Consider the following 23,463-nt stretch of genomic DNA (forward strand, 5'->3'; position numbering starts at 1 on the left):
AAGGCTGTGTCAGCAGAAATGGAATGGATGGTCAGCACTGAACACTGAAAAAGAGTTGAAAAGCAGAGTTTGGCAATGTTTATACACTGCTATACAAGGGGAAAAGATACATCAACTGGGGTTCGTGAAAATTCTGGTAACTAGAAAGGTAGTCTCAATTGAGGGGCAGGAGTATTTGATCAGTTCTCACTGTGGCCTGGCTCAAAGATCTGAATCCCTTTACTGATTGCACAGTCACCAAGCATCTAGTCTGATCACTCATTTAGCTTCCTGATGTAAGTATTGATAATACAGGTGAGAGTGCAGGTGACGATTATATTCACTTGGAAGGCTGTGTTCTCCATGTAGATTAATAATTTGGCACGGGTGAGATTATGATCAGTAGTCTAAAAGTCTGGTCAGCATAATATGTTTCATAATGAAAATTAGTAAAATATAATTCTCGTTTACAGTTAGTCACTTTTTGAGGTTGGATTGAGGTTTCTGGACCTGAATATCTGAGTACTGGACTGTGGACTGCAATGAGTTGACCAAGATAACGTCGTCTTGTTACGATCTCTTCCCTCTTCACCTCCAGCATTTATGTTGCTGCCCCTACAAACCCACACATTTCTTTAAGTCTCCCACTTCTACTTCTGACACAGAATTTAAGCATAAAAAGAGTGTTTTGCTAATTTTATGGTGGTGGTTCTTGAGAGACTTTCTGCTTTAAACTACTAAGACAGTGCCTGGCCTCTATTAGTTCCTCTATAAACATTAGTTTTCTACCTCTAATTCTCTCATAACTGTATTTGAATTACATAGAAGATTTTTTTTTTTTTTTTGGCCCCCTGGCTTGTGGGAACCTAGTTCCCCAACCAGAGATTGAACCCATGCCCCCTGCAGGGGAAGTGCAGAGTCCTAACCACTGGACTGACAGGGAATTCCCTGGAAGATGTTCTTAATTAAAAGTGATAGGTTTGTAAAAATGTCAGTTTGGGGTTAGCTAAGTAAGTACACACAGCCCTGTGTAAAGAGTGCTGAGGAACTCTTGATGTTTAGATTGGAGAGGGCTGGAAAATGGAAAATGACGGTTTATTTAGAAAATTGCAAATTTCAAAGTGCAGAAATAACTTTGTGAATTACCAAATGTGAGCTAAGCTGCTGGTATGTTGGTTTAGAAAATAGCTCATCAAGCTTTCTGCTGTTCAGATAGCTGCCTCCTTCTCACTTAGGTTAAGGCTTTACTACCACTTTCTTAAAGAGGTTGTCTCCTGACCACCTTATCTAAGGGTTTGAGAGACCTTTGCTAAACCACTCTATTACTGCACCCTGTTCAATTCCCTCTTAGCACCTGTTATAAGTTTTCATTATCTTGTTTGTTGGTTTACTTACTCATTTGCCTCCCCCATTATAAATGCCACAGAGGCAGAGACAGTAGCCTGTTTTATTCACCGATAAATACTTTATCACCTAGTACAGGCCCTGGCACTTATTAGGTGCCAAGTACATGCTTGTTGAATGAATGAATGCAGATTATGTCAGCAAAATGAACATCTGCTGTGAGCTAGAGATTGTGTTGTAGGTACAAAGATGAATGAGACATGGTCCTTGCCCTCCATAAACTTACCTGCAGGGTCTCAACTGAGGGCATCCCATACTTTTATAGTTTTCATTTATAATTTTTATACATAGAGAAAAGGAAGCTGGAGATCTGTTGATGAAAGCTACAAAAGTATGGGGGATATATATATATATAGATAGATAGATAGATAGATATAGGATTGTGTGTCATCATTAAATAGGCTGACTTCTTGATAGCCAGGGACGTGTGTGTTGCCTATCTACTGTTTTTAAGTAGGATATTTATTAAATAGAATTTATATCTATTATTATTTGTATCAACGAGACTAAGTGAGTACATCAATCTTTTGCTTAGTTCATGGAACTAGTCACTTTGAATCTAACAATGGTAGTTTAAAATGAAATAACAGTGTTCTACCTGTAATATTTCACAGATTTTAATCTGCTTTATCCAGACCACTTGGACATTATTAAACAGTTTTTTCAGACTGTTATCTTCATTATTTATACAGTATGTGAGTGACTTTAACTCTGGCATTGCAAAATATGTAATTAAATTTTCTTATAGACCAGTTTTTTGTGGATTCTATTTTGTGGTAGATATGATAGATAGTAGTACATCATCCACCATAAATACTAGGCTAATTTCTTTTTTATTAATATTGTATTCCACTAACTTTTTAGTTAATTTTCTCTTTTAAGAGATAAAGACAGATTTGTGAAAAACGGTTTGTCAGTTTTATACATACTTTGTCAGAGTTGCTGTAATGGAATTAGGCTATTTGTGAGATATTTACCCCACTTTACTTACAAAGGTTAGCATCCTTTCAGGGGTTGAGAAACTTGTGTGATTTTTATATACCTTCTGTCTTTCTTAAAGAACTGTATGAGTTTTTAGTATACATTTTTAAATTACACAATATTTTATAATTTCATAGTAACTGCCTTGGGCTTTTCCAAAATCACACGTGGTATTCAAACACTTATTTTTAAGATGACTTGGGGTCTGAATATCATTGCATCTTGAATTTTTTCTTCAAATATTGGGTGAAGGACGTTTCAAATCTAGATAGGACTTAATGCATCTGTTATTCTTAACATACACTCTGGTAACCCTTCCAGTTGATTTGTAGACAGCATATTTCTTTTTTTTTTTTTATTTTTTATTTTTTTTTGACAGCATATTTCTAATGGGGGAGCTGTCATAAAGTTGAATAAAAAGAATGCATATAGATGTATCTTAAGGTAAATATGTACCTTCAAAGTATGATATTATAAAATCACCATTTATGACATAAGTGATAAATGGTGATTTTATAATATCATACTTTGAAGATTAAGTTAAACATCAATTCTATTTCCTTTATTCCTTCACATTTTTTAATTATAAGATAATATTATTTTTAAAAATTCAAAGATCTCAAGTATGTATAAAGTAGAATATAGTAGTTCTCTTTAACATTTGTACTCCCCAGAGAGAATCAGACTCTGTGTGTGTGTGTGTGTGTGTGTGTGTGTGTGTGTGTGTGTGAGATAAATATATCTTTTAATGGCTGATGATGACACTAAAAGACACTTAAGGGACTGAGTATAAGGAGAGAAACAAGCATGCCTTTCTTAGAAATGGTTTTGACTATTGATAAGGTAGATACAGTTTTAGATGGGAGGATCTGCAGGAAGGGTGGAGAGATGGCAACAATTTTTCTCAGCTAATGAATACCTTTAGGATTCTTCTAGTAGAAACAGCCCTATGTTCCTACTTTAAATTTACATTTTGGTCAGTTTATTTTATGGTAATAGGAACTTGAGTTCAGAATTAACTTAGGTATTTTGGGGGGGAACTTAATATATTTCATATATTTTTTATTTGTTTTGTTTTTTTAATATATTTCATATAGATGTTAGATTTTAAAATTTACTCACTTGTTGAAACTTCAAATTGCTTTTTAAAATATCTAAAGTTAGAAAATTGGAACGATGACCTTTTAAACTCACTTTTAACCCATGATTTTGTTACTAGTAGTAAAAATTAGAAAAACAATGATATTTTTAAAATGTTTAATTTTAACATACTTAAAAAATTACCTCTTATTAAAGAGGAAAAAAATTAGATAACCAAAAGAAAAAACATCCATAATATCACTGCCATATATAATAACTACTGTTCAGGTGAGAGAACTGAAGACTATTAGGAAGGATTCAAGGAAGACGAGGTATGAACAGAGCTTATCTATGGTGGTGGTATAGACTTTTTTCTACATTTATACATATATGCAGTATGTTCAATATAAGTATTTTACTGTTGCACTATGAAGAAACAGTTGAATTATAAAGCAAAATTAATTGGAGACTAACAAAAATATGAATTAGTATAGTATTTGTTAGATGCTTTACCAGACTAGTCCTGTTCTCTAAGAATTTGTTTTCCAATGAAATGGTAGAAGAGTTATTCCTCCTCCCCCTTTTTTAAGCAGTTTTCAAATATGGTATTATTAAGTATGGTCACCATGTTGTATATTACATCCCTGTCACTTATTTATTTTATAACTGCAAGTTTGTACCTAAAAGCCTTTACTTTTGTTTTTGCTATGATTTTGTTTTATTAGATTCATGAAGAGGTATAGATGGTACCATTAGTTAACATTTTATCCATATAACATTAAAGAGCAGTTGTCGTTGTGCTGCTTCAATTAAGTTTTTCATGGACATCTCTCAGGCATTATTAAAAGAAAACCTCATTTATGCTAGTATTCATTTCACGAATTCTGAGTGCTACTAGCTCTCCAGCATTGTGCCAGGCCCGGGAATAGAAAGTGAAATAGGCCACTGACCTTTTCCTGACTCTGAAAATCTTCTGGTCTAGAAGGGGAAACAGAAAAGTAAACTGAGTTAACCTGCAGTGTGATCAGGGCTATGGTGTTTATATGCATGGGAGCATTAAGGAGGGTACCTACCTAACCACCACTGAAGAAGAATCCTAGAGGAAGTGACACCTAAATTGAGTTTTAAAGAATACATAGCTATTACTGGTCTTTGGGGAACTGGAGCAATTTGGTGGTGTTGCTTTGTAGAAATCAAGTTAGGATATGATGAGAGAGCTGTGAGATAGGAGCAAGGGTAAGGAATCTTAGGCTGCCTTTTATGCCGTGAGAAAGGAGCTTGGACTTACCATATGGTTTGGTGGAACCATTAAAGGTTTAACTCTGAAGGCTGTATGGAGTAGAGATTTGAGGAGAGTAAGATTAGAGGGAAAACCAATTTTGAGGCGGTGGCAGTGCTTCAGGCAGGAGATGGGCCTGAACCAGGTCAGTTGTAGAAGGAATGGAGAGAAATGTAGCAGAGAGCCATCTGTGACTGATGGGGGACTTGTGCAGTGTCACAATCCTTGCTTCCTGATCTCTGATCCCTTTTCCTGGTTCTGTTTCTAACAAACATGACTTCAGTGGAAGTGTGTATATACCAAAGGAAATAATTTGCCTAGTTTTTCTTTCAACCAGTTGTTGATGCCATGGATTTCTATAAGAAGAGAGTATGGATAGTTCTGCCAAATTTGTTGTAACATGATTTGACCTTTAGTAGAGGTTTAGTATCAGTGGAGAAGGTATAAGCTGTGGAACGATATACAGGATTCAGATCCAGGCTTTGCCGCTTACTAGCTATTTGATCTTGCGAGAAATATTTAAACTCTCTGAGCTTGTTTCTTTTTCTGTAAAATTGGGCTCAGTTTGGAGGAGAAAACGAAATTATGTGAAGTGCCTGATCAGAGCTGGGTAGACAATAGAGATTTAGGTGGTATCTATCCTTCCCTTAAAGCAATAGAGTATCCATGCTCACTGGGGCCATATAGGTCTGAAAGGGGTGAAAATTGGTTCTTGGGGGAGGGTAAAATAAATCTTACTCTAATGAAAAAAGTACAGATATACATATAGTATGTAAACAGATAAACAGCATATCTGTAGTATGCAAATACCATGGTCGAGGCAGATTAGGAAGATAATGGATAATTCTTAGGTAGATAATGAAAACACAAGGTTGATAAACAGTTCAATAGAGTTATTACTTTTTAGAGTTCTGCCTGCTTAAGTAAGGAATAGTTGGGTTTGTAAAGTATCAATATTAAGAAACATCGTTTTTCTTACTAGTATTTAGGTGTTCAGTTCTGAGGAGTTTACTATTTTGGCACCCGTTTAGATTTTTTTTTTTTTTTTTTTTTTTTTGGCGGTATGCGGGCGTCTCACTGTTGTGGCCTCTCCCATTGCAGAGCACAGGCTCCGGACGCACAGGCTCAGCGGCCATGGCTCACGGGCCCAGCCACTCCGCGGCATGTGGGATCTTCCCAGACCGGGGCACGAACCGGAGTCCCCTGCATAAGCAGGCGGACTCTCAACCACTGCGCCACCTTAAGGATGGGGAAGACCCCATCCTTAACTTTTTATTTGAAACTTCTTATTGATAATAGGCACTGTCAAAGGATGTTCTTGAAAACAACGTTTTTGTGAAATAGTGGGTTGCTTATAGCTATTTTGTGGGCTTCTAATGTTTATTCTAAATCTCATCAATAGGTCATTTCCCCCCTAAATTTCTGTTTTAAAAAGTCAACTTTGCAACAACAAAATACATTAATTACTTATCTTCAGTCTACCTATTTACTTTTCTCCCTAGTCCTTTCCATCTGTTTTTATTAGTTTTAACCTAAATATAGAATATATTTTTTATATTCTACTTTAAAAACATAGTATCTTTCTGTAACCTTTTTTGTTGTTCTAGTCCACAGTTGCATACTAGTTTACTTTGAACTGGATTGGGTCTTCATATGTATTTTGTTTAATATGCCCATTATTGACTCATGCAGCTTTAAAGACACTTTTTATTTTTAAAGATGTTGGGGGTAGGAGTTTATTAATTAATTAATTTATTTTTGCTGTGTTGGGTCTCTGTTTCTGTGCGAGGGCTTTCTCTAGTTGTGGCAAGCGGGAGCCACTCTTCATCGCAGCGTGTGAGCCTCTCACTATCGCAGCCTCTCTTGTTGCGGAGCACAGGCTCCAGACGTGCAGGCTCAGTAGTTGTGGCTCACGGGCCCAGTTGCTCCACAGCATGTGGGATCCTCCCAGACCAGGGCTTGAACCCGTGTCCCCTGCATTAGCAGGCAGATTCTCAACCACTGCGCCACCATGGAAGCCCCTAAAGACATTTTTGAATTAGTTCCTACATTTAAAAATGGGGGGACTTACCTGGTGGTGCAGTGGTTAAGAATCTTCCTGCCAATGCAGGGGACATGGGTTACATCCCACATGCCGTGGAGCAACTAAGCCCGTGCACCACAACTACTGAGCCTGCGCTTTAGAGTCCGTGAGCCACAACTACTGAGCCCACGTGCCACAACTACTGAAGCCTGTGCACCTAGAGCCCGTGCTCCGCAACAAGAGAAGCCACTGCAATGAGAAGCCCACACACTGCAATGAAGAGTAGCCCCTGCTCTCCGCAACTAGAGAAAGCCTGCGCGCAGCAGTGAAGACCCAGCACAGCCAAAAATAAATAAACAAATAAATAGAAGACATTAAAAAAAAAGGGGGGAGAATTAAACATTAAAAACCTGGATTTCTGGCTTCTCTTGAAATGCCATTTGATATTGAAACATTGGGCCTCTACTCTTCCATGACAGCACTTGGCGATGGCTGCCATCTTAGATGGACCATGCATTTTCTAGTCATGTTCCCTCATTCCATATCACTTCCTATATGTTGTATTACACCAGACTGCATCACTCACTTAGGAGGTCTGCCTTGCGATCTCTGTTCAAGGCTAATCCATATTAAAGCAAGCCTGGGTTGAACTCTCTTGTTAGTTGCTAATACTGTATCTTTATTTTACAGGAGAAGATGTATGGTCTTATGCAAAGGGGCTTCCTCACATGTTCCAGCAGGGTGGCGTATTCTACAATATTATGAAGAAAACCATGGGTATAGTTGCTTTCTGATTTTATTCTTAGATAATATCTCCACTCAAGCTATTCTAAGATTAAGAAAGTTCAGATAATATTCTTATGAAACTATTTCCAGTGTTAATATTAGGTACATATTTTTCTTTATCAGTCTGCCTAGTTAAAATGGATTATTATCCTGATATGGTCAGCTACGTTTTCTGCTATAATATTACTAAAAATCTCCTATCACTTTCTTTCTCCTGTTTTCTCACTTAAGTTATGTATATGATCCTTAACAACTAAAGACAAATTGTGAAATTAGAGGCCGATTTGTTTATAATGCTAGTGACTGTCCCAGAACCAGATAATACAGTGTTTTTTTGTTGTTGTGTTTTGACTATGATTACTATATACCTCAGTATTTTCTGGATTCTAGGAAACAGCTCACTTTACATTTAACCTCTTTTCACATTGGGTATACATTGTTTATAAAGATATGTGCAAGTGTATAACTGTATCTTCACAGTTTCAAGAGAGAGGTTGCCAGTATGTATGTTTGGACCCCATGTGTTTTATCAAAAATTTGATGTGAGTACTTTTGGCCCCAGACTTTATCACTCTGGCTTATCTCACTTTCTTACCTACCTGACCTCTGTAGATATTAAGTACATAATCTCTATTTTATGTTTGTTTGTTTGTTTTCTTTCTCATACACTTCTTTTTCCTTCTTAAAAAAACAAAACCCAACTTGGCTATTGTAGAAATGTTGAAACACATAAAAGTAGCAAGAATAATGTAATGAACCCCTATTTACCTACCACCCAGGTTCAATAATTATCAGTACATTTCTACCTACCCCATCTCAAATGGACTGTTTTGAAATAAATCTCAGACATAATTTCATCTGTAAGAACTTCAGTATGTATTTCTAAAAGTAAGCACTGTTTTTTTTTTCTTTTTAAAAAATAACCATAATACCATTATCACATCTAAAAAATATGAACAGTAATTTTTAAGATATCACCAACTATCCAGTCAGTGTTTAAATTTCCTTGATTTTTGATTGTCTCAAAAAATGTTTTTTCTTTTGATTTATTGAATTGGGGACCAAAGAATAGCCAGCTGGCCAGTTGCCTTGCTTCCTTCCTTCCTCCCTCCCTCCCTCCCTCCCTCCCTTCCTTCCTAAGATAGGATTATTGAAACATAATTTGCATACAGTAAAACTCACCCTTTTTAGGAATACAGGCATGTGAATTTTGACAAACATACAGTCACATAACCACTACCACAATCAAGATATAGAGTATTTCCACCATTCCAAAAAAGTCGCCTTGTGCCCCTTTCTAATTAATCCCTTACCTCTCCCCCTAGGCTCTGGCAACTACTGATTTGATTTCTGTCTCTATATGTTTTCCTTTTTCATATCACCGTATAAATGGGACCATATCGTTTAACCTTTTGTGTCGGCTTCTTTGATTGAGCACAGGGGTTGGCAAACTCCTACCCGTGAGCCATACCAGGCCCGCTGCCTGTTGTATATAAAGTTTTATCAGAACACAACCACACTCATGTTTACGTATTGTCTGTGGCTGCTTTCGCAGTGCAGTGGCAGAGTTGAATAGTTGTGACAGAGACTATATGGTCTGCAAAACCTAAAATATTTACCAGGTTGCCCCTTTACGGAAAAATTTTGTCAATTTCAGTTTTTAGCCTAGTGCTTTTGAGATTCATCCGTCTGGTTGCATGTAGTTTATTTGTTTTTTATTGCTGAGTATTATTCCATTGTATGTATGTATCACATTTTAAAAATTCCATAACCAATTGAAGGACATTTAGTTTGTTTTTAGTTTTTGGCTACTATGAATAAAGCCACTATAAACATTTGTGTACACATCTTTGTGTGGACGTATGTTTTCACTTTTCTTAGGTAAATACCTAGGAGTGGGATTGCTGAAAAATGTGGTAAGTATATGCTCATCTTTATAAGAAACTTCCAGACCATTTCCAGATTGGCTGGACCATTTTGTATTCCTCCAGCACTTGGTAGTATTAGTTTTTTTTGTTTTGTTTTGTTTTTTGCAGTACGCAGGCCTCTCACTGTTGTGGCCTCTCCCATTGTGGAGCACAGGCTCCGGACGCCCAGGCTCAGTGGCCATGGCTCACGGACCCAGCCGCTCCGTGGCACGTGGGATCCTCCCGGACCGGGGCATGAACCCGTGTCCCCTGCATTGGCAGGCGGACTCTCAACCACTGCGCCACCAGGGAAGCCCTCTCTTGCTTTTTTGCACTGGCTATAAATTCAGTGTTGAATAGAGTGGTGAGAGTGGATATCCTTGCCTTGTTCCTGGTCTAAGGTGGAAAGCATTCAAACCTGTAGGTTTTTCAGAAATGCCCTTTGTCAGGTTGAGGACATTCCCTTCTATTCCTAGTTTATTGATGGTTTTATAGTATCGTGAATGGATGTTGAATATTATCAGGTGCTCTTTTCCCACATCTATTGAAATGATCTTATAAGGGCTTTCTTTTTAGTTTGTTGATAGTGTGAACTACATTGATTTTTGACTGTTGAACCGATGTCACATGCTGGATTCTTTTCTTTCTTTTTTTATAATCCATTAAAAAAATTTTTTTTGTTTATTTATTTAGTTTTGGCTGTGCCAAGTCTTAGTTGTGACAGGTGGGCTCCTTAGTTGCGGCTCCCGGACTCCTTAGTTGTGGCTTGCTGGCTCCTTTAGTTGCAGCTGGTGGGCTCCTTAGTTGCGGCTCATGGGCTCCTTAGTTGTGGCATGTGAACTCTTAGTTACGCTGTGCATGTGGGATCTAGTTCCCTGACCAGGGATCAGACCCATGTCTCCTGCCTTGAGAGGCAGATTCTTAACCACTGTGCCACCAGGGAAGCCCCTTTGCTAATATTTTGTTGAATGTTTTTATGACCGTATTCATGAGGCATAATAATGATATGTAGTTTTCTTGTAATGACTGTTTAATCAGAGTAATGTTGGCTTCAGAAAATTGAGTTGGGAAGTGTTCACTCCTTTTCTGTTTTCTGGTAGATTTTGTAATAGCTTTCATATTATTTCTTTCTTAAATGGTAGAATTCACCAGTGAAGCCATCTGTGCTTGGAGTTTTCTTTATTGGATGGTTTTTAACTATGAATTTAATTTCTTTAATAGACTGCTCTTAAGGTTATTCCTTTCTTCTTGAATAAGCTTCGTTAGTTTTGCCTTTCAAGAAATCTGTCCGTTTCATCTAAGTTATCAATTTTATTGGCATAAAGTTGTTTATAATATTCCCTTACTGTCCTTTTAATGTCTTCAAGGTCTATAGCTCTGTCATTTCTGATATTGGCAATTTGTGCCTTTCTTGTTTTGCTGACTAGTCCAGCTAATGGTTTAGCAGTTTTATTGATCTTTTCAAAGAAACAGCTTTGGTTTTACAGGTTTTCTGCATTGTTTTCCTCATTTCATTTTCTTTGTCTTCTGCTATTATCTTTACTTTTTCTTTCTTATGCTTCCTTTGGATTTAATTTGCACTTCCTAGTTTCTTTAAGTAGAAACTTAGATTATTGATTACAAATTTTTGTTTTCTAATATAAGCATTTAAAGCTATAAATTTCTCTCTGAGCATCCCCCTGCCTTTTTTTTTGCATCCCTTTTTTTTTTTTTTTTTTTTTTTTTTTGCAGTATGTGGGCCTCTCACTGTTGTGGCCTCTTCTGTTACGGAGCACAGGCTCCGGACGCGCAGGCTCAGCAGCCATGGCTCACGGGCCCAGCCGCTCTGCGGCATGTGGGATCTTCCCAGACCGGGGCACGAACCCATGTGCCCTGCATCGGCAGGTGGACTCTCAACCACTGCGCCACCAGGGAAGCCCTGCATCCCTTTCTTTTTAACTTTACATCTTTTTTTTTTTTTTAAATAACTTTCCATCTTTCACTTCATTCTACCTTCTGAAATATATCAATACCAGTTAATTTTTTTTTAAATAAATTAATTAATTTTTGGCTGCGTTGGGTCTTTGTTGCTGCGCGCGGGCTTTCTCCAGTTGCAGCGAACGGGGCAACTCTTTGTCGTGGTGCACAGGCTTCTCATTGCGGTGGCTTCTCGTTGCAGAGCACGGGCTCTAGGCACGCAGGCTTCAGTAGTTGTGGCACGCGGGCTCAGTAGTTGTGGCTCGCAGGCTCTAGGGCACAGGCTCAGTAGTTGTGGCACACGGGCTTAGTTGCTCTGCGGTATGTGGGATCTTCCTGGACCAGGGCTCGAACCCGTGTCCCCTGCATTGGCAGGCGGATTCTCAACCACTGTGCCACCAGAGAAGCCCCAGTTAGTGGTTTTTAAAAAGTTATTACTTAATTATGATTGATGATAGGGCTCCCAGTAATTGGGGTAAGTATGCACTGTCTTTCATAGGACTGAAAATAACTTCCCTCAGTTGTTTTTGTGTGTGGGAGGGTTGTGGTGGGTGGTGTGGGGATGACGCTCTTGATTATTTTCTAAATAGTTTTTTGGTTTTGGTTTGAAATTATTTTTAAAATGTTAGCTGTGATGCTAAGACAATTTAATGCGGGAAAGAATAGTTTTATCAGTGAACAGGGCTGGGACAACTGGATATCCACATGCAAAAGAATGAAGTTTGACCTCTCCTTCCCACCAAATACAAAATTAACTCAAAATGTATAAAAAAACTGGAGTATGAGAGCTAAAACTAGAAAGCTCTTAGAAGAAAACATAGGCATAAAACTTCTTGACTTTGCATTAGGCAAAATCTTTTTAGATATGACACCAAAAGTACAAGCAAAAAAATGTAGCTAAATAAAAACAAATTTTTGTGCTGCAAGGACACCAACATGAAAGTGAAATAACAACTCACAGGATGAGAAAATTTTGCATATTATATATCAGATAATAGATTTGCATCTAGAATATAAAGAACTCAGCAGTAAAAAGACAACCCAGTTAAAAATGGGCAAAGGATCCAGAGAAAATATATAAATGGCCAATAAGCACATGAACTGATGCTCAACATCATTAACCATAGGGAAATGCAAATCAGAACCACAATGAGATAGTACTTCATACTCACTAGCAAGGCTATAATCACAAAGACAGATATTAAGAATGGTGGGCAAGGAAATCCTGGTGGGAAAGTAAAATAGTGCAGCCGCTTGGGAAGAAAGTCTGGCAGTTGCTCAGAAGATTTAAGATGGAGCTACTATATAACCCAGCAATTCACTCTTAGGTGTACACCCGAGAGAAATGAAAGCGTGTCCACAAAAAACTTGTACACAGATGTTCATAATAGCATTATTCATAGTAGTCAGAACTGGAAACAATGCAAATGTCTATCAACTTAGACACTGGATAAGTAAGATGTGATATATCCATACAATGAAATATTACTTGGCAATAGAAAGGAATGGGAATGCAGTACTGATACAGACCACACTGATGAACCTTGAAAATCTTATGCTACATGAAACAAGCCAGAAACAAAAGACCATATATTGTATTATTTTACTTATATGAAAAGTCATATAAATGACAGAATAGGCACACCTAGAGAGACAGAGAGAGTAAATCAGTGGTTGCCTAGGGCTGGGAATGGGATGGGGGAGGAAATGGGAGTGACTGCTAATGGGTTCAGGGTTTCTTTCTGGGAAAATGTTCTAAAAGTGATTGTGGTGATGGCTACACAACTCTGAATATGCTAAAAAACGTTGAACTGTACACTTAAAAATGGGTGAGCTGTGTGTGAATTATATGTCAGTAGAGCTGTTATATTTTTTAAATGTTACCTGTGGTATTTATTCTTATTAGGAGGGAGTTTAGAGCTCTGGAGTAGGAACATCTGATACTAAATTTTGGTTCTACTACTTATTCCTGTGTGACTTCTAAGTCTCAGTTTCTCTATTTGTAAAGTGGGTATGATAATATCGGGGTTATTATTAGGATCAAATGAGATTGTGCACATAAAGCAGTTAGCAAAGGGCCTGGTACCTAATAAATACTTAGCTAATGTTTGTTATTATTAGAATCCCAGCTGTTATTTGCAGAATTATTTTTAAAATTTTTGACTGTAACACAGACATTTGAAATGGGTCACCATCAGAAAATCATTTTACCTTTCAAAATATAATTTCATCTGATATTTGTGGTAAAATGTTACCTCTATTTTTAGGACAGATTCATGTGGCAAATCATTATCATCATCCCGTGGTCAAAGAATCAAAGCATAACAAGCCCTCCTCACCCCCAGACATACACCCATACCCTCCAAAAATTGGAAAAGAACATAATTCTCTTACTTTGTTCAAATCCACCCTAACAGATGGATGGTTATATCTACATTTGAACAGACATATTGCCCAATATAACAGATAGACTTTTAATATTCCTATTCTTTATGTTTGGAAAGTTATTTTTAAATTAATTAATGCATTGTTCTGGTGCACTTTAGGTAGTTTCCAGTTTTTTGATGTAAGAAAGAATGTAGCTGTAAACATTATTATACATGTCTTTTGGTGTATATGTGCAATAGAATTGTTGATATATGATATAGAAATTTTAATACACCTTGATTCTTAAAATTCAAAGGACTATATAAGTGATATAAAACCTAAATGATTGTTTAATCACAACACAGTATTTGTATTGATTTTTCAACATATATTTTAAGTTTTTTTAATAATGTAAAAAGTCTAGAAACTATAGAAATGGGGAATATCACCTATAATTGCTAAATACTTGTCTTATACATGCATTTTTTGGTCATGATTGTAATTCCAATACTTAGATTTGCTTCCTGCTATTTTCCTGTATTATGCATATTTTACTGTATCAATGAGGCATCATAGGTTACTTATTTATATCAGTATTAATAGCTGCATATTACTTCTGTCAGGTAGATAGACTGTAATTTTCTTAACCCTTCTCTTCTTGTTGAAGCTTAGATTGTTTCCAGTGTTTCATTGTAAATAATACTGTGATAAACGTGTGGGACCGTGATTCTTTCCAGGGATAGCCAAGGGAAAGCATCACAGTAGCAGCCTGGAAACGACTACAAACCCTTGTGATCTAATATAGAAATTAAAACTATTGACTGCATGATGTATATTAGGCACTGTGGTATGTGCTTTGCATGTGTTCTCATATAATCCTCAAATAATTAGTTGAAATAAGTACTATACTCATTGTTATACTTACCTGATTGCATTATAATTGTCTATTGACACTCGTCTCCATCTCCTAACAATTACATTTTATTTTGGAATCTTCAGGGTCTACTTTAGCTCCTGGCATATAGTGAGGCTCAATAGTTGTTATCTATTGAAATGATTGTTTAAAAGCTTTTCCTTGGGGCATCCCTGGCCTTACCATTCAAAATTCTCTTTTTTGCTACCTTTGTTTCCTGAGCTATGGTTTACAGATCTCTGAGGTAGGGGATTGGTAGGAGGTAAACTGATTTAAGGGTTGTACTCTGAAAGGTACTATTTAGACATCTCTGATTTTAATTTTTGTACATCTATTTTTGTCAGTTCTCTCTGCCAAAAATGTGCCAAGAGGAAATTCTCATTAGATTTTCACTTATCACAGAAATGAATGTTTATTTGAACTTACTATATGGTATTTATTCATTTGAAGTTGTTTTTCTCTCTGATTATTTGGAATATTCACAGTAAGATACATTAGAACCACTCCGTAGCTTTTTTCAGAGAGGAAGGGACTATTCTTAATAACCTGCAAAACTGGAGAGAGACTACCTAAGTGCCCACAAAGCATTCCAGAGTTCACTCATCCTTCCCCTCTCTGAATTTCTGTAGTACTTACTAACAGTCTCATTCATTTTAAACTAGTTTGCTTTTGCCTTTATATTTTGCCATAAACATACCCATATATTATTAAAAGTTCATTTTTTTTAAACATAGAAAATCTGTGGTTTCATAAAAGTTGAAAACCCTTATTTTTGCATATTTGGAGTCTATACTTAAAATGTAAAGATATTGGATAGCTTAAAACACACATGCAATTTTTTTATGCCCAGGCTGGAAAAAGTATAAAAATTTGAAATACCATGTAGTGAGACCAAACTCTTCAGCTAGAAAATAAAGGGAAGCCTGCTTTAAAATTCTTACCCTCTACTGCTGCATTGACTGTGAGAAAGTATATCACACTGGGCCATTTGAAGAGCATCCATAACTCACTCTTGTTTTGGTGGTTCTGATCTGCCAGAGAGGAATAAGAGTTGTAACATGAAGTACAACTATTTCAAAGGAATTGAATTGAATACAATGTTATTAATCTTTTGTAACCAAATGTCAGTTCTTCCAGTTATACTTAAGTCACAGTGCCTTCCTTAATCCTAGCTTTCCTAAATGTGCCTCCACACCTATTTAATATGGAGTATCTTATTTTGAAAGTTCATACTTTTTATATTTGTGAAAAATACATATATATACACTGAGAAAACTTTTATTCTGGTATTCTGTAATTTAATAGAATCACTTATGATTTTTAATTCAACACACTGCGCAACATATGTACACAACACTTTGCCCTTATAGGTATTTTTAAAGTTTATAATTTGAATTTTACTAAATGAAAGTATATTTTCGTATTACTTTACTATGAGCAAATGCTTTACTAACACAATTGCTAGTGTTTTTCTTATGCAAGCTGTTTGTTTCAAGCCTAACAAACAGGTTTGTTTCAAGCCTAACAAAAGGTTTGTTTCAAGCCTAACTTTCCTAACCTTGTGATAGGTTAATGATATATATTTTTCAAATCCCCTGGGAAACTACATTAAGGTTTATGGTGGTATTTCTTTTTTTGTAATAGCATTAAATTCTATTAATAAGTGTAATAAATTATTTGCTAATTAAGTTTGTTTTGAAAGCTGTTACCTGTAAATTATTATTGAAAGTTTACTATTTCAATTATAATTGTCTTTACTACACCTTTCAAGTAAGATTTTAATATGTTAAATTCTTTTTCCTCTCTTCAGGTATGGCTGATGGCAAGCATTGCACTTTTCCACATCTGCCTGGCAAAACCTTTGTCTATAATGCTTCTGAAGATAGGCTGGAGTTGTGTGTGGATGCTGCAGGACATTTCCCCATCGGTCCTGATGTTGAAGATTTAGTCAAAGAGGCTGTAAGTCAGGTTCGAGCAGAGGCTACGACAAGAAGTAGGGAGTCAAGTCCCTCACATGGGTTATTAAAACTAGGTAGTGGTGGAGTAGTGAAAAAGAAATCCGAGCAGCTTCATAATGTGACTGCCTTTCAGGGAAAAGGGCATTCTCTAGGAACTGCATCCAGTACCCCACACCTTGAGCCAAGAGCTAGGGAAACTCCAGTTGTAAGGAAGCAGACCACAGGGACACACTTTAGTAGTTCCATTAAAACAGAGCCTTCTGTATTCACAGCTGCTCCTAGTAACAGTGAGCTTATTCGAATAGCTCCTGGAGTAGTTACAATGAGAGACAGCAGGCAGCTTGATCCTGATATGGTTGAGGCCCAGCGAAAAAAATTGCAGGAAATGGTTTCTTCTATTCAGGCGTCGATGGACAAGCACTTGCGGGATCAAAGTACAGAGCAGTCACTGTCTGATCTTCCTCAAAGGAACGTCGAAGTTGTGAGTCCTTCTGTGAAGTCTGGCAGTCTTCAGACTGGCTTACCTGAATCTTTTTCTCTAACTGGTGGCACTGAAAATTTGAACACGGAAACAACTGATGGCTGTGTGGCAGAGGCACTGGGAGCAGCACTTGCTACAAGGTCAAAAGCACAAAAGGGAAATTCCGTGGAGGAGCCTGAAGAGATGGATAGTCAAGATGCTGAGATGACAAACACAACTGAGCCAATGGATCACTCTTGATTTAATTAGAGGCTAATAAATGCAGAATGTTTATTGTGAACATGTAATATTTGTTGGCTGGGCCACATAACTTGATTAGTCATTAAAAATCTTGTACGTATATAATTCAAAGATTATATCTTGTTATTCAGTGCATGATAGCAAGTGTGTGATTGGCAATAGCTTTTAATATACTGCTGCCCAGGCTGGCTCTAAATTCCTATAAATTAGTTATTAGATCCGCTGAAATGACTTTCTTCCATATATGTGGTTCACTGTAATTTTAATTCCATGAAAGTCTTAATGTTTAAAACATGAAAATTCTCTTGCTACTCATGTTTGATTTCTGAAAAGGCTAGGGCTGGGGGGAAATAAGATTTTGCTAATGTTGATGTCATCAGGGTAACCATTCCACATATTTATTAGCGTGTCAAAGGATTTATGTAAATTTGAAGGTTATCTGAAGTAAATTGTATCTTGAAATTCATAAAAGGATATATTAGACACTGGGATCCTGACACTTTTGTGAACATGAACACATTCATAGAGATATATATTCTTGGTGAAACTATCTTGAGAATGTAGTGTAATGATATAACATTTTGCTGATTTGAGCAAGGTTGGGGAAGATAACTATTCTAGAATGATAAAGTCAATGTGATTCAGTAATGTTGCTGTCTGAGCCAACACAGCCAAGCGTGTGCTCTGTTGTTGATAATATGTTACCATTATTTTGAATCCTGGCCTGGTCAAGTACTACCAAATTTTTGTCCTTTAATCTTGCAGAAAAGTTGATTGCAATGTGTGGTAGAAAATAATAAAAATAATGGTAGCAGTAGTTAATCTCTAATTTTCAGAGTTTGTCAGATTCACAGAGCATTTATAAATAAGAATTTATCTTTATGAATGAGTTACATTGTTCTACAATTTTGATCAATGGTATTTAAGCTTGTATATGCTAAATGTATTTGAGCCCCTTTGAACCAAAAATGTTTCCCTTTTTTCTTAGAATCCATAAGATTTTCTTCATTTGTTGGCTTCACTTGGATTTGGATGCAAATTTGACTGCGTCATACCCTGATCAACCAGGCATTTGCTTAAATAGTGTATTCATCAAATCTTTAGTGCCAGTTTCCTCAAGAAGCAGCTTTCACGTTTACTCCTTAAAGAATGTTTATCCTGAGACTGGTATTGCACTATTTTATCCTATTCTGCAAATCTGTATTCTGAAATGTACACGTTAATCCATCTTTTTCCTCTGTTCACTGAAATTAAGTTGAATTTGAATGGATGAAAGACAAAATGTATGTTAATACAATCTCTTATCTAGAGCATTTAAAGCCTGGCTCTCTCTGTTTGCTCGTGTTAACAGATGCAGAACCGTTTGCATTTCAAGAAAATGTACATCAGAAATTATATTATCAGGTGTTTTAAAATGTCAACCTGTTGATTCATAAGGAATATAGACAGAACTTTAACTTGTGTTTCCAAATAAGGGAGTTTTTGGTTTCTTTCTATGAAAGTATCTCTGATGAATTCACTTATTAAGTTAACTACTTTATTTTGAATAGGGAAAGAATGGAGACTCTAGATATTTTGCAGGTGATATCTGAGCAAGATACATATTTGGGTTAGTTTTATCACATTATCACATTTTTAAAACCATATTGTCTCCATTCTTCTTCTAAATTTACTTTCAGATACCTCTCTCTATGTCTATAAATATAAGGAAATTTTAGAACTTTTATATTGTGTACTAGTTTTGCATAAAGAACTGCAGCTACCAAATAATATTTCCCATTTGGTTAGTACAGGTGACTTCTGTGTGTTAAATTAAAAATTACAAATATCACTAACCACTATAATTATTTTTGGGTTTTTTCAGCCACTAACACCCTCCCGCCCCTCCATCACCACATACTTTTTTTAGTCTAAATACAGGAAAACTGGTTAACAAACGAATGCATTGCTTCCAGGTAAATGATATAATCACCTTTTAACAAATATTTTCTTCACCTGTGGCTCGGTATGTTTAGTTAATAACTGACAAATACAATTTCATAGCATAAAGTAAAAATATCAGATGCACATTTTATCTCCCTATTAAATACTTTTGCATTTAGTCAAACTAGAATGCACCTGTGAACATTAGAAGGCAGGCTAATCTTTGACAACACTATTAATTTCTCTTGCCAGAGCAGTGCTATTTAGAAGCTGGTTAGGTGTGAACATTAAAATAATAGTTTGGGTTCTCCCTTGATAAAGAATAAAAGGCTCGATTCTGAGAATGGTCAGGTTTCTTGAAATTATTTTAGATAACTGAAATTTGGTTGCAGTAATTAATGGTTTTTGAGAAGTGGGCCAGGTATCATCTTCACAAAAAAGTTTTAGAGCAGAATTTCTTTAAGTTCTTGACTACCATCGTTTGCCCTTCCATATGGTTATCATAATCAAATACATAATTATAGGAATGATTATTTTATTAGTACTACCATTTTAATACTACCAGGACATCCGCAACTTTGAGTCCAACCTAGGGATCATAAATTAGTTGAAATATTTTCTTAGCCCTACATGTAATGTTATAACTCTAATTCAGTCCTATAGTTAAATTCTATTTGCAGTGTTTAACTGAAAATTGAAGTAAATTTTTTTCTTCACTAATCCATTTTATAGTTAGTCATACCAAGGTTGACTATATGACCCAAAGTCCAGGTAGAGTTGAAGATGATGTGTGTCTAGAATACTGGTTGTGAGAAACTGGTTGAAATTGAAGAAAACAAGACACTGTCAAATATTATGAGCAAGAATATAACGAACTCCAAGGGAATGGTTACTCAGGAACTAGTTAAAGAGCAAGCCTAAGGCCCATTTCCCCTCCTTTCACTATATTTCAGGTATTTTATTGGAAAATGTTAAGCTCAAGACCTGAGAAATTTAGCAAGTGCTATTGACTGTGAAACTTGCTTTATATCTTCTGATGATTTTTAGTTTCGTTTTTACAGTCAAGCCTACTGCTTGCAATTAAGATAACAAAGTGAAATGCATCTATGATTCCCAGCCACACAGGTCTTTATTGCCATTATTTTTAAGAATCTAACTTTATTGGAAATTAGCAAACTTTTGCATATGGTCTCTTACCTCAGGGAAGATCACTTACTAGCAACTCACATACTAATGACAGGTTTCTGAGAATTGTACTGACATCACATGTTAGCTACTAACTGCAAAGTTTATAACAGTATTATTTTATGTAGTTACCTACTAATAACTGGCTGCTAGTGAACATTTCTCTAAAAAATTTAGACCTCACTACTAACCAACCTTTAAGTATGAAATAAACTTACAACTTCTGTCTTTAATTAAGCTTTGGTCAATATAGTGACAATATCATAAAATGTTTATTTCAGAATATCAATACCATTTGGTCTTCATTTTTCAAACAGGAATTTTAATTGGCCCAGACATAAAATATTGCAGAGCAGATATTGAGAGATTCATGGTTCTCAAAACAAGGTTTCTATATTAAGATTTTCATAAAAACCTTTGCAAAATCAGATTAAACTCCACTCATCTTAATATGAATTTAAAATTACCTCTTATAACAGTAGTAGTGAGATACATACTCTAAGTTGGGGTAGATATATCCTACATTTCCAGGTTATCATGTAATTTAACAAAATTGCATAACCTCAAGGCTCTTAATATAATTTTTCAAACCAGAACTATTCACTTGAAAACATACCACAGTAGAATGTTTACTTAAGAAATAACAAAAGGGGCTATATCACCAATGTAAGATTTGTAGTTAATTGTAAGTTCTGCCATTCTTAATAATTCTTTGAGATGCTAAGTGTTTCAATTCATATTTAATGATACTTAAATTGTGAGAATTTTAATGTTTGCTCCAAAATAGCAGAAATTGTAAAAATTGTGAATTATTGGAGAAAATGCCATTACTTGTATATCTGACATTTAACTTTTTAAATTATGGAGTCTACATGCTTTTTAGTATAATATTAATACGATGATTCTCTTGTAAAAGAAAAGGAAAACTAGTAAAAAAAAAAGTTTTAGTTGATGTTATCTGCTTGTGAGTATCAATTACTTAGTATTTAAAAATTTTAAGGTATTGCATACTTTTCTTTAGAATGCACAAGTCCCTTCCTGAGCTTTTATGCCTGTGGTAGAGCAATAAAGGACTGAAAAGGTTGTCAGTATTTTCAGGTTTATTTGACTTTAAGAATTAGTGCCAAGAGCTGGAGAGTCTGCTTTTTAGAGGGAAATGTTATTAAGAATATGTAAAAATAAGTGTAATAGTGTAAATATTTAGAAAAAATTAAATAGCAAGTGCTTTAACTGCTCAATAAAATAGTATAGATGTTCTACCATCCCTAAAGCACTGGCTGTTATCCATTATTTTCTGATTTTGTGATTGCTGTATATATTACACTTGAGTAATAAATAATTGGTAATAGTGTATTCCATCTATATAGAGTTCTACAGCACACTTCACTGTACAGTATTTGAAGTTTTCTTTTATATCAGTAATAAAACTATAAGTTAATACATAGTTTTCTGGAATTATACCTAATTATTATAATGCATGAAAATATAGTTCATTTTTATAAAGGAATTCTTAGTATAATAAAGTTTATTTGAAAACTTCCTTCACTGGGATATCATATAGGGACAGTGATTTCTCCGCTTAGTGCAGATTTCAATGCAAATGAAATGGACCCAATTAGAAAAGAGTAAGCAACATTTCCTTAGACATATTACATAATTGGGTCATGTGATGCTTATTGAATACTTAAAACAGATATGTTCTAACAAAGAGAAAACTTGTTCCATTCTTTTAAAAAAACTGTTAGAGATAATGAGGAAATGAAGGGAAATATAGAAAATGGCACTAAATTACATTTGTATAGCTTAGCAATCAACACAACTGATACATTAAAACTTTTAAGTTTTAATGTCCAATTTGTTAGAGCAGACTGTTTAAGTTAGTGGTCAGAGCATACCTCAGATATCAGACTTACAGATGAGTCCTGGCAGCTGCTTACTATGTGACCTCTGTGCTTCAGTTTCCTCTCTGAGAGGATGATAATGACATCTACTGGGGTTTTTGTGAGGATAAAACCAGTTAACACATATCAGATGGTTAGAACAGTGCCTGACATATAGTAAACACTAAAATGTTTGCTATTATTGTTATTTATACGTCAAAATAACTCAGTAGAGCTCAGTTGCCATTTAAGTAGGACAAATCTTACATAGGGCGTACGTTATTTAAATAGTTCATGTTAAAACTCGCTTTATTTGTGGCATATAATTAATGAGCTAAAAACGGATTGGTTATGTGTCCAAGTGTTTATGCAAGAGATTTATGATCACATGCAACATTGAAAAGCTGGAGAACTGACAGTCTCTGCTCTGTGACTAACTTATTCTGTGACCTAAGGCAAGTCACGAGCCTTTCAAGACCTCCATTTCTACTAAAACTTGTTTTACAGTTGTTACCCTTTTGTTCTGCTGACCACGTCATTGTGGTCTCACTTGCTGAAGGCATAGTGCTGATGGGAAAAACGACATTGGTATGAGCCCCAAGATAACTAAACATAATTAGCTTTGCTTTGTGATTTGGCTACACTTGTCCCAAACTTGGACTTGAGGTCTTGTACATGCATGTCACTGGTCACATACTACATAGTTTGGAGCTCTCAAAAACTTCAGTGACTAAGACAAACATCCTACTTAATGACAGTTCAGTATGGATTTTATTTTTATTGACTGGCTTTTTCAGACCACAGTAACTGCAATTCTGACTGCATAGTTGATTGTTTCTAATCATTAGAAATGTATATAGAAAAATTGAAGTAAGTCTTTAATTGATTTTCTAAACTGTATATGGTATACTGAGGTGAAAAACTTACGTGCTCTTCAAATTTGTACTCTTTCTTCTTTGGAACTAAACCCGCCTTTGGTTCATTTATCATACCACATAATTCTTTATCTAAAAACTGATAGTGTGAGAATCTGGGGGGATTATTCCTGTTTGTCGGTTATATGTATAGAAAGAAACATGTACATGTTGGTGGGAATGTAAATTGATACGGCCACTATGGAG

The 23,463-nt window shown here is 35.7% G+C and overlaps 1 protein-coding gene across 1 annotated transcript in view; it reads left to right on the forward strand.

The window, feature by feature from the left end:
• Positions 1-23,152, forward strand: part of VCPIP1 (valosin containing protein interacting protein 1) — a 28,108-nt gene extending 4,956 nt beyond the window's left edge. The window contains exons 2-3 of the mRNA XM_079902005.1: positions 7,437-7,523; positions 16,486-23,152. Coding sequence (XP_079758131.1) covers positions 7,437-7,523; positions 16,486-17,354 — 956 coding nt within the window. The 3' untranslated portion in view covers positions 17,355-23,152. The remainder of the gene's footprint in view (positions 1-7,436; positions 7,524-16,485) is intronic.
• Positions 23,153-23,463: the final 311 nt, after the last annotated feature.

The sequence above is a fragment of the Stenella coeruleoalba genome (genome assembly GCF_951394435.1).
Source record: "Stenella coeruleoalba genome assembly, chromosome: 17".
In the NCBI taxonomy this organism is placed as follows: domain Eukaryota; kingdom Metazoa; phylum Chordata; class Mammalia; order Artiodactyla; family Delphinidae; genus Stenella; species Stenella coeruleoalba.